Below are 12,570 nucleotides of genomic sequence, written 5' to 3'. Positions count from 1 at the left end.
CTAAGAAGATGTCCAGTGCAGACCCCCTCACAAATACAGAGAAGGAGTAAGTACTTTTTTTCCCTAGATGTAGAAATACAATTAATGGATTGTAATATTAAAATTTTTGCAATTTCATTGCTAGGATCTTGTCTTGATGAAGACTTAACATAACTTTGATATTGAAGCAGTCTGCAGTAACATCGTAGGAAAGCTGACACCAACACCAGTGAATTTACACTTTAAGGAAGGAATTGTCCCTTAAGCTTTTCATTATTTTAATTGGCACTTGGTTAGGACTTGTTTTGTAGAGATAAAACCCTGCATAGAGATTTCTTAATTTAATGCTTCTGAACTATGAAAGCATACTTGTATACAGTAAGTCACTTCTTTGTACATCTGGGGTACCTGCAGTAGCATAAGACTGGAGGTTTTGTATTACAGTGCATTACTTTTTCAGAATACTCTGTTTCTATACCTTTAATATTTTATATGTAGTACTTAGGAACCATTATATTTTTTACCAATGTCACAGGATATAAAAAAATTATGTTCATTCTATAAAACGTAATCTTATCCACTTAGAAGTTGGATCAGATTTTAAATGTCAAATATGGATTCAGTCATGACTGAAAAGTGTAACTCCAGACCCTTTCCAAACTGCCAAATAACCACACCAATGCTCTCATCAAAACCAGAATTAAAACCAGGCACAGGCAGCTCTCGCTGGACTTACCATGTGTGTTGTACTTGTGCAATAGAATCCAGCAAAGAGTAGTCAGAAGAATAAAAAAAAAAAACTTAACATAGATTTAGAATTATGCCACCTCATAAATAACTTGATTGGTTAGAAAAGAAAGACCACAAAACATTCAAAAAGCTGACCTGCTTTTTACTGGGACCTGAAGAAGCCCAGTTTAATAAAAATAGGTTTAATAATAGGTTTAATAAAAATAACTTTTTGCTTTTTAACAAGGAAATTGGAGAGCCTTGAGCCATGCATTAATTGGGGGATTTTTATGGCAGAAAATGTGATGCTGGTTGATCTGAGTGATGTATTTTGACAAATGCTCCTGATATTGATACCACAAATTGAATTCCACTGGTGTTAAATACAGAGGTCGTTTTGTTGGAGAAAATCTATTGGTACTTTATCTTCTGTAACCTTGCCTGGAGCAAATCTAATTGATATGAGGCTTAAAATATCAATGGCTTTTCTGTAATGCTGATAACAGCAGCAGAGTGAGCTGACTGAGGAAATGCTGCAAAGGGGCAAATTTTCATCTCTGAATGGATGTGGGCACTGTGCCAGAGGGGCTTTTCAGTATTTGGGAACTGGGAAGGCTGCTTTATGTTCCCATTTCCATCTCTGATCTGCTCCTTACTCTGTGGTGGGTCACTCTGCTCCTTCTGTGCGTGCACTGACCACTCTCTGTGAACACTGTTCAGCAAGTTGGCTCTCAGCAAAGGGATCCTTTCCCCAGAAGGATTATCTGCTAATGAAACCACAGTCACTGCAGCTTTAAAAAAAAAAAAAAAAAAAAAAGGTGCCTGAGATAAGCTTTTGCATTCCTGGCATAGCCAGCCCTCCTGCTGCACCTCCAGGCCTGACAGATGCTGTCTGATCACAGGGCTGCTCCTGGCTAGAGAGGATTCACCTTTCTACTTAAAGCCCTGGGTGAGCACAGGGCAGTAGGCTTGCATTTCAAGCTGCAGTCTTGTTAGGGTCTTTTGAGAGAGGGGGAGTAGTAGGGGTACTTCTGTGGTAAGCCTGGAAGGAAACATTCATTAACCAAACTGGTGGCAATGATCAGAATTTCTGAAAATGTGCATTTCTCTGCAAGACCAAGTCTCCTATCACAGGATCTGACCTCGGGGAACAAGGGTGATACGTTTGACTTCTTAAACTACATTATTCACAGTGTAATGACATAAATTTGGCAGTTTTATTTCCTTTCACAGAAAAGTACATGTCAGCTTGTATTTCCAGAGAAAATAAATAACCCAAGTTCTGTGTTGACTTTTGACTGCTGTATCTTGAAAGTCTAAAAATCAAGTTAGATCATGGCACAAGCCAGTACCGTGATTGAGAATGAAAAGTAATAGCATAATGGCATTTGTTTCATTAATACTCCCAGTCTGCTTTGTTGGCTTTCCCTTTTGTGTGGCTGTGCATAATGCAGTCTGCTAGGAAGATCGCTTTAGAAAGGTCATGAGTTACTGCTTTTGACCTTGTTTGCAGGGTGTATGTAAATAAATTTTAGAAGACCAGGAGGAAATAAGTTGCTTTGAATCATCGCGTTTGCCTTTGGCTGCTGGATCTAGGTTGCTTAATCACAGTGTAGTAAATTTTGTCCTTTGCATTTATCAATCTTTAAAGTTGCTCTAAATGGCCGTTTCAGAGGGAGAAAAAGTCAGCATTACCTCTCTAGGTGAATTAGCGCATGTGACGCAGAGGCTTTCAGAGAAGATTAAGTAGGCAGAACGCTCAGCTGGAGCTCTGTGTTTGGGTTTTTTAGTTGTTAGCAGAAATCATCCTGCTCATAACCTTTATCCGGCTGAGCTGGAAACCTCCAGTGCGGTTTGGTTGCGTTGTCCTTGTTTTTCCTGCTGTGCTGAAGGATGTCCCTGCTTTCTCCAGGAGCTGAAGATGAACCAGAGCGTTTTGATGGTCTCTCTCTCTTATACTGGTATGCTGAGCCATTCAGTTCTGAGGGCATTGCTGTAGTCTGTAATTGGGCAAAGTACAGGAAAGATCATTTAAAAGCTGATAATTTTCAGCTTCTTTTCATCAACAGCCCGAGTTTATAATTTAGATTTTTGTGTGTCAAGTGATATGTGTTTTTTGAGTAAAGTGTATTATTCTCCCATTGATAAACATAGGTAAATGTTTTGTTTGTGCACATAAATGGCTAATAATTTCTCAGGAATGGAGATCAGATGAATATCTGGAGCTGTGTGTTCTGTTAAGTACTAAAAGAAATAAAACCCAAAGTTGTTCAACTTCTTTGTGTATGCTGCTAAAAAGTAATAGAAGCAGGTTCATTTTAATTGCCTTTACTGGAGCATCTAGACAAAATGTTGCACACTTAGTCTGTTAGCATTCCAGGACTTCAGCTGGAATGTTGAGTTTAGTATCTTTTAGTGTAAGAAGGTTATAGTGTAAATTTTGGTAAGTTTTACTTGTTTATTTCATCTCTTGCCTCACATCGTCTCGATGCTTCCTTACAGGTGCTTTTGCCTGACCTCAAAAAATGAGTATTGACAATTGATTATTTAATTTGCATATTTTTCTGCAAAAAACATTGAATTATTTGTGGTTACTACTGCCAACTGGTTTAAAAGCATATTTCCTTATTTATACTGTTGAGCATGTTTCTAAAGCTCTGGGAGAAATATGCTAACATTTCACAAATGCTGAAATTGATGACATAAAATAAATGTTGGATGGGTGCTGAATACAAGTAATTTTACAGTGAAATTGTTAAAGCTCTGTTTATTTTATTAGAATTATGACAAGTAGCTTGACTTGAAGATCTGTGTTATATGGGGAAAAAAACCCTAACACTGAAAGCCGACTAGATGTGATATGCTAAACAAATTTGGGGCATGTGAAAATCTTTGGTTTTGCCTTTATGTGATAAAGTAATTTTAAACTGCATGTATTGGAGGGATTGAGTTTTTAGAGCATAAACAGACCTGAGTATCTTGTAAAAGTTGTCTGTCCAACGTGTCAGTTATTTCTCATTGTAGGTGGCAGCATCACAATTCCAGTGTTTCAGAGGTATCTTACTCCTCTCCACTGACTAATAATAACAATTAGTTGTGTGTTCTTTGTGTCTTCTTTGTGAAAATCCGTTTTAGTTCCATTAGGATCTCTCTTTGGAAAATATTGCCAGTTACTTCTGAAAATGTAGATTCTTTCCTATTGATTGTCCTATTCTTAGATTTGATCATATTTCATTATTATTTTATATGGTAGTATATAAAGAGGTTCTACAATTTCTGGCAAACTCTAAACTTCAGACTTAAAGTCTGAGATTTGATCTTTTCAGACTTTGCAAAAGTAAAACCTCTGTGTTGGTTTGTGCGAGGTTGAAGTAACTTCTGGTCTTGCTTTTTAATTTTTACCAAAAAATATTGCTGTATGAAAACTGCTGAGAGGGAATGGCAAAGCAAAACCAGTAGCAGTAGGAGCAAAAGGCAAGAGAGGAAAAAATTGAATAATTGCCTATTTTAAAAATCAGTATACCTTGTTTAAGATTTCAGAGCAGGACAAAGCATGACTGGGATGCTCTCCTTCAGCCTCAAAACCAATTTGTGGAATAATTTCAGTGACAGTCCTGGGTAGTAATGCAAAATACTCTGTTCTTGTTGTGGAGTAGGAGCTTGTCAAAAGAGTATTCTTAAATAAATATTGAGCTTGGGGATTTGTTCTTCCTTTCAGGCTGTGATTAAGTAAAAGCAGTTTGGTTCACTTTTAGCCTTACAGAGGGCACCTTGTGCTCTGACATGTCATGGCATGGTCATGTGCAGTCCTGTCAAACACACACCACATCCACTGGGTTTTGTTATTTCTTCTTAGCCCGTGAAACAAATACTTCAAGAAATACTGCAGTGAAAATGATACAGTGCTTGAAGCATAGGTTTAATTTTTGTTTCTAAAGGTTATTAGAATTATTAGGTATCTTCTTGTGGCCAGCCTTTCTAAAGCAAAGGCTAATTTTGCAAATACTTGGAAATACAAAATTTTGGGAAATTGTTGCTTTTCAGAGCTAGTGCTTATCATTTGATTAAAAAAATCTCATCTCATCCAGTTTTCTTCTCCAAACCCAAAAAAGAGCTGCAGATGTTCTTTAGAAGCTGGATCTCTTGGCTAGTGCTAGAATTTAAGAGCATTTGAACCTTCTAGAATTCTCTCCCTTCTGGCACAGCACCTTTTAATGATGTACTCTGGCTTTTGCAGATGTACCCAGTTTCAGGCACAGAGTTCAGGCTGTGTGCTGGATTAGGTTGTGTGGAAGGATTTGGGTCACTGTGTCCTCCACTTTGATCTTCTTTCCCACCCTGCTAATGAATTCTTGTTTTTACATTTCACTAGGACCTTCTAGAAAATACAGCTCTATCTAATGGAGAACAATATGTAGGTCAAAGCAGAAAAACCTCGGTGGTGCTTCTGCTATTTTCTAGAAGACATCTGCTGAGTCTTCTTCAAAAATATTGCAGTGAAAGGACAGAGGAGATATAATACAACTAAGTTTTTTTTTTTACCCATAATTCATCTAAATGAAAATAAAACCTGGTAAAGGATAATCTGCATTTATTTCCATTCTTAATACTCTGCATTCTCAGAGCAGTGTGCTGGTCATGAGTCTGATGAAATTGTAAATTTAAGTTTCAAAACTCTTAATTTTACTTTGTATTCTTTTTTAAGTCTGTTGCATGATCAACTGCCTTCAAAATATTTCTTTGCCTTTAGATAATTCCAAGTGCCATGGAATTGGTGCTTCCCCTTGGAGTGGGAAGGTACACAGAGGATCAGGCAAAAGAGTTTGGAAAGAAACCTTTTTTACAATAGAGACAGAAATCAATGTTGAGTGAAGAAATTAGTAGATTTGGGAAAACATTATGTCCATAAATATAAAAAAATATATTTTAGATATATCTGGAAATAATTTTATGCATTGGCTTAGCTATGCTTTTGTTCAAATATTCATTACCTAATGAAAACTGATTTTACGGTATGTTTTTCTTGCCTAAATGAAGATGGACCAGCTTGTGGAATTTTGTTTCTATTTAATCACAATGCCTTTATTACACGAAGTGGGATTCACAGTTCAGCCTGAAGTGCTTTGGGGGAAAAGGAAGTAAATTCTGTATATTTATTGTACCTTTTCATCACAACAGAGTGATTTTTGGCTGGGGAGGTGGTGGCTCAGAGATATCAAACAATATGAAGTTGTCAGTGGAGAAAGTTGGTTTGGGTTTGTATTTGAGTTGAAAACACAGTCACTGTAATTTCTTCTCTGTTAACACAGCTCTACCTACGTTTCTGTAATTTGATTTTATTTTGTTCCCTAGGACCATTATGGGCCCTCATGGAATAAATCGAGCTGTTCACCGCATCTCTTTCTCTGATTGCCAGAATGGATTAGGTAACTAAGATTGCACATTCTGTTACTCTGAGTAAATCAGACCTGAAAACACCTTTGTCAGCTCATACCTGGCATCAGGAAAGTTTATTTGCCTTTCATGGATTTGACTGCAAATGCATTTAGCACAATAGAAGAACCAATTCTAACCACAGGTGGAATAACCAATTTTTCACTTTTGTCTTTTTGTTTGTTGTTCAGGAGTTAAAATTATTGGAGGTTATCGGGCACAAACAGCAGAAGATTATGGGATTTTCATAAAGAGAATTCTGCCTGGGGGGGTGGCTGCTACAGATAGTAAGTAATTTTAACTTTTTTGGCTACAAACACACTGTGTATAAAAAGGTATCAAAAGAAGTCTTTGTGGGTAAGGATATTTAAAGTAATACGGTTTGGTCAGGATCTATGAGGTGTTAGCTTACTTTAAGATAGATAAATGAAACTTGGAACCTTTATGGGAAAAGATTTTAATACACTCAGGTCTTGAAAATGTGTTCAAATCTAGATATGGCTGGTGAAGGCCACCAGCAGTCTTTCTGGCAGTTGGCTGCTCTGTTGAGTGAGTGTTGTGATGCTGAATCACTTTTAATGTATAAAGTATAAGAGTGAGGTTTCCTGTATAAACCTAGTATTTTTAATTAGTTCTGATAATTTTTATTACTATTTTTTAATGTTGGTGTGCTGGTAGTTAAGGTCTGTATGGAGAGAAGAAATTACTCTCAGTAGAGTGCAATAATTAAGCTACAGACTTCCATCCTAGGTCTCTGTACGGGTTTTTTTTTGAGATTCCAGCTTGTCTTGTGCAAAATGATCATTTGAAATTATCTACATCCACTTCCTAAACTTGAGATTTTCAGGAGGTTAAAGGTAGAATTGGTTCTAAAAATTCCTTTAGCTGACTTTATTGATGTCTAAAACATTAATATATCTACACATGGTAATTTACAGTAATGTTAAGAGTAAGAGTCAAATAAAATTAGTTCCACAATTGTAAAATATAAATTCTAGTCTCAAAAGTATTTATGCTGTGTGTAAGTAGTACAAATAGCTAAATGACAGTTATTTTTGGTGGCTATTCTGTTGTTAGTAAGATTTTGATTTATAGGTTCTAGTCTTATCTCAGTTATCTGATATCTTATATCAATTATCTTAGGATCAGGTGCCAAGGGTCATAAAGTTGTTTAATGCATTAAGTCACATAAAATTGAAAGGAAAGGCCTGGGTTAATACAAAATGTTCACCATTTTCTTGTTGATTGATCCATCACTGTTGGTTTCATTTAAAGGCCGTTTGCTCACTGGGGACCTCATTCTGGATGTCAATGGAGAAAACCTGGTTGGAGTAACAAATGAAAGGTATCTTCATACTGATTTCTGAATGTTTATTAGAGCTTGGAATGTTACACATGGATTATTTTGGACACTATCAGTGACTGATTGAAAGAGCACAGCTCCCCTGAGATCCTTGGAGTTCCACTCACAAGTAATTTATCCTGTAGATCTAGTGCAGCAAAACTGTTGTAGAAAAGTGAAGGACTTTATGTGCTTCTGTGGCAGCAGAATCATCTGGTTTGTAATGACACAGATGACAGCATGTGTGTGAAAACAGCAGTAGAAGCTGTTAATAAACTACCTGCTGTTCAGTACTGATGCATGTGAATGGTGGCAGCAATCCTGTAACGGCACAATGAAAGGGGAGACAAGGAGCTGTAGGTGGTTTCTGTGGCTGGATCTGCAGAGATCAGTGCAGCTTTCAGTGTTGGAGATTGAAAATGCAAAGGAATTGCATTTTCTTTTGTATTGCTGGGGGATATTCTGAGCCAGGCACACCTGAGCAGTTGCTTTTGTTGGGGTGGGCTGTTAATCCTGAAGGAGGCTCAGGAAGGCAGCAGGATGGCCCAAGGAGGGATGGGGACAGAAGGGAAGGGAAAGAGGGGTCAGTCCCAGCTTATTGCTGTCAGCAGATGCACCACAGCCTGTCTTTTGCTCTGCTCCTTGGTGCTCACTTTAAGTTTTGCTGCTGCCAAGCTCTTTTCTCTGTATCTGACCATGCAAATTATTAACTACCTTAGCAATTTGTCCATTTTCCTGCTCTTCTAGCACTGCTCAGTTCTTGCCAGCACCCTGGTATATTTATTTGGCCTTTTTCTGCCCCCTTCTAGGGCTGTTGACATCTTGAGAACAGCCTCAGCCTCTAATCACATGTCTCTGCTCGTTGCTAGAGATGAAGAAGCAAAGTAAGAGAAAAATTGTTTTAACCTCAAAACTAATAAAAGTCCAGTGCTGTTTCTCAGGGTGGGTGGGTGAGCTTGCATGAATTTTTGTTTCAGATTAGTTTTAATTGCAGAATTCCACCACATGTCACATTTTACTGCATGGTGTTTGATACCAGTTCATTCTGAGATTACTTGCATCAATCACTTCAAGTAGCAAGCTCAGGCCAACTTCAGTTTACAGAGGAGGATTGTAATCCAGCTAATGCCATTAAGAATTGTCTGCTGTGATAGTTTTTAAATACTCCTCACATTTTAAAATAATGAAAAGTGAGGACTCTGTTAGAGCTACCAAAGAACTGTAAGATTTAAATTTGTCTTGCCTTCTGACAAAAGGCAGATTCAGTTGTTTTTTCCCTCAGAAGTTTGCTTTTCAATTTCTAATGAACTTTGAATAGTTTGGGTAAGTAGGTTAAACTATTCACTGCAGCAGGTAGTCTAAAGCACTTTTCATTTTAAGGACATTTTAAGTACATATTCATTTTAAGGACATTTATGTTAAATATTGCTCTAACCTGACTGATGAAAGTTTAGCATATAAACCAGTGTTGGTAGAGAATCATCAGCAATGTGACAAACCAGGTCTGTGTCCCCTTTTGACTTAAATCTAGGGAGAAAACAGCTGTTATGTAATTGTTTTTGATAATCATTGCAAGAGTATCTGCTGTTATTTGCCTTTCCTGGGATGTTCCACTTCCAGAGTAATCTCCCCATAAAGGATTTTTCTCTAAATTCCTTTAGCCTTTTGTCCAAGTTAAGCTTCCTCTTTCTGTTCCTTGAATTCAACATCTAAATCACTCTGTAGCCTCTGATCTCTCCTTTTTTCAGACTGCCTAGATAGATGCGAGGTCCACTCTTAATCTGCTTTGATCTAAAGCATACTGGCCTAGTTCCTGTAAACTCCTGGAATAATTAAAATCCATCAGTCCTTTAACCACTCTGGGGGGGAAGTGCAGTGGCCTGGGCAGAATTTGTCACTCCATGCAGTCCCTCACCAGCCACCTTATGATTTTACATTCTGTGCTTAAAGATTATTTGATTTACATTCAGCTGTGTTTATGTGTGTACCCTGGGGCCAGCATTAGCACAATAAATGTTATTTTTTAAAAAAATAACCCACCCAGCATTTTTGAACAACCTTCAGAAGTCAAACTAGAATTACCTGGGAATTACTCTCCTTGCAATTAGTTAATTTCTTTTCTCTCTGGCTAATTCTGTATATTAATATTATTCTGGCTTACATCACTCTAGATAATTTTTATCTTTTAAATCAGTTAGCACTGAGGTAATCAGAGCTCAGATTAGAAACTTTTTTTCTTAAATTAGGCTGGCTTCAGTATCAGATAAATCAGGTATTTTTGTATTTTCTTCAATGCCTGTCATGCAAGATGTACATCTTTGCCTGTCTGTTACAATGTGAATGGTGTCTGCAAAGAATTTCTGCTTTTAGTAGTTAATAAATATTTCTTCTGTCCTCTTGTTTATAAGGAGCCATATCTTTTTCAGTCTTTTCTGGGTTCTTGTTCAGTGTAATTGAACTAAAAGCATTCTTTAAAAACAAGAGTATGCTATAGGTGTATAATCTGATTCCCTCTAATATAAAGAAATTGTTCTGGAGCTTGGTAGTACCACTGTCTTATTATCTGTAGTTGATTGTATTGCAAGTTTTTAAAGTTTTGTAATTCAGGGTAAAGAGAGGTAAAAATAAAGCTTTTGTACCAATAGTCCATTTTGTCCATAATCTGTTTTATTCCCATCTTTATCATGCATTACATGATTTTTTTTTTTTTTTTTTGCCGTTTCTGGCCATTTGACAGGGCTTTCCTCTTTCAGTGGAGGTTGAGCTTCCTTCTCTGAGGAGGAGCAGCTGTTCAGTACAAGCAGTGCAGGTTTCACAGGATCCTTTCAAACTGACAAAGAAAATCTTTTTCTTGGCGCAGGAAAGAATTTCATGACCTAATGGATAAGTATGGCTCTCACAGTGACACAGCCTCTGCAAGAACTTCTCCAACACATCATTTAGCTGGTGAGAGATCACTTCCCAGCCTGGAACAATCCTGGGGGGCAAAAATCACCCTTGGGTGAAGTAGAAACTTGTACTTAAACTTGCTTATTTTAGTGGAGGTGTACTGGAGGAAGTGGCTGTAAGTCCAACAAAACACCCATGTACCTTGAGGAACTTGTGTGTCAGTTTCCTTAGCTCTTTATTTAAATATACTGGTATCTACTTTCAATTTTAATTAATTATTTATATGAAAAGGGTTTTTTTGTATTTGTAGCTGAAATGTGCCACAAAATGCTAATAGAAATTTGATCCAGAGCACTATAAATTCTAATCTTTCTGGAAGTGCTGCCTAATTGAGATGCCTTTATATAGCATGGGGGATTAGTTTATTTTGTATTTTACACCCAATTTGAAAGAAATAATCACTTGTTATGTTTTAAAAAATTATTCCTGGAACTCTGGGTGGCTCTCAGTTCTTTACTGTGCAGGCATGTTTTTGGTTGTCTTTTTTCTTATATGAAAATGGTCCTACTGAACTTTCTTACATGAGTTGAAATTTTGTGTTTTTTCCCAAATGCAGTTTTTATTCATTTATTTATTTTTATTTCTTTTATTGAAGCAAAATCTAGAGACAGCCTTTCTTCTGGGTCGTCCTCAAGGTCACAGAGTCCTCAGTTGCAGTTGAAGGATAACATCACCAGCAGCAGCAGAAATAATTCTGTCCCACCACCATCTCCAAAGCTTCCAAAGTAATCTCCAAAACTGACTGAAATGCTGAGGAAATGCTGTTATTTGGCTGGTCAGGAAAATTTGGGTTGAGCACTAAGTGTTAAAGTTTGGTTTTATTTTTTAACTTCTAGTCCTGAAGCTCATAATACCATTGACATTGCAGACTAATAAGTTTCTTTTCTATGTATTTATTGTTCATGTGGCAGAAGAAGATTAATCAGGTTAATTTTTTTGTGTCTCCTAATGAATTAATATTCCTGATTTATATGTACCCAGATACTCCCATAAGCCTTGGGATATAGTATATATTTCTACTCTATATAGTAGACAGGAGTTTTTAGCCTTGTAAAATAAAGTATAAATTCTTTTTGTAATTGTCAGAGTAGCCTGAGGTGGCTGATTTTGTTGTAAATAGTGTCATATTTGAACGCTGAGATTAAATGTATAATATTTCTATTTGTTACTGTAATACATATTTGCAAAACCTGTAAGATAAAATAAGCTACTGCTCCAGTCTTTATTATCTAGTTCTCTGAAGTAATTCTGGTTTTCTTTCTCTTTGTGTCTCTAGTGACAGTGCATTTCAGATTATCTCTGTTTGCAAAGGAACAAGCCTAGGTTTGAATATTGTGGGAGGAATTAACAGAAATGAAGGGCCTTTGGTATATATTCAAGAAATTATCCCTGGTGGTGATTGCCATAAGGTAAAGACCTTTTTTCCCTTCCTTCCCCTTCAGACACCTGCATTTTTTTGCCTTCATTGCTTTGGTATGCTACATCTGCAGTTATACTTTAAATACAAAATGTGTTTGTGTTCCTCCTTGCCCTCTCTTTTAACAGAATTATCTCACTGCAGTGTGACAGATTTGCATGGTAATGAAAATTTATTCATAAGTTCATTTGAGGTAAATGAGGATCTTATTCCTCAGTTTATGTATGAGAAGGTACAAAACCAACTTCTATAAGAGATTGCATGATGCAAAGTAATGCAGGAAGGATGGGACAGAGCTACAGATTGCACCTCTTTATTTTCTTGGACACTCAAAAAACCATATTTCCCTGAGACTTAATTTAGATGGATCCTTGCAGTTGGAAATCATTGTGTAGGCAAATTAGAAAAAAATATTCTGAAAGTGCAGACTAATAAAATGTATGAATTGGTGTTGGTTATTGTTTTGATTTGTGACAAATGCAGTATGTAAATCCAGGGGGATTTGTCAGTGTAAAAAGTAAATAAATAATGTAATATCCTGGTTCAGGTACTCAGAACTGTTTATCCAAGTGTCTCCTCTGGCATCCTGAGTAATTATGGTTATTTGGAAGTGTAGATAACCAGCCCTTGCCTCTGGCCCAGCAAGAGAGGATGAGCTCAGTTCATGAGCAGTGGGGTTTGGTTTGTCCCCAAGCAGTTCATAACTATTTGTTACTGAATT

The 12,570-nt window shown here is 36.9% G+C and overlaps 1 protein-coding gene across 1 annotated transcript in view; it reads left to right on the top strand.

The window, feature by feature from the left end:
* STXBP4 (syntaxin binding protein 4) overlaps positions 1-12,570 on the top strand; it is a 64,787-nt gene continuing 52,217 nt past the window's right edge. The window contains exons 1-8 of the mRNA XM_058038787.1: positions 1-46; positions 6,061-6,134; positions 6,333-6,428; positions 7,417-7,486; positions 8,293-8,367; positions 10,344-10,429; positions 11,028-11,157; positions 11,709-11,841. Coding sequence (XP_057894770.1) covers positions 9-46; positions 6,061-6,134; positions 6,333-6,428; positions 7,417-7,486; positions 8,293-8,367; positions 10,344-10,429; positions 11,028-11,157; positions 11,709-11,841 — 702 coding nt within the window. The 5' untranslated portion in view covers positions 1-8. The remainder of the gene's footprint in view (positions 47-6,060; positions 6,135-6,332; positions 6,429-7,416; positions 7,487-8,292; positions 8,368-10,343; positions 10,430-11,027; positions 11,158-11,708; positions 11,842-12,570) is intronic.

This window comes from Melospiza georgiana, chromosome 21 (assembly GCF_028018845.1).
Source record: "Melospiza georgiana isolate bMelGeo1 chromosome 21, bMelGeo1.pri, whole genome shotgun sequence".
Classification (NCBI taxonomy): domain Eukaryota; kingdom Metazoa; phylum Chordata; class Aves; order Passeriformes; family Passerellidae; genus Melospiza; species Melospiza georgiana.
This window is presented reverse-complemented; position numbering and strand designations above follow the sequence as displayed.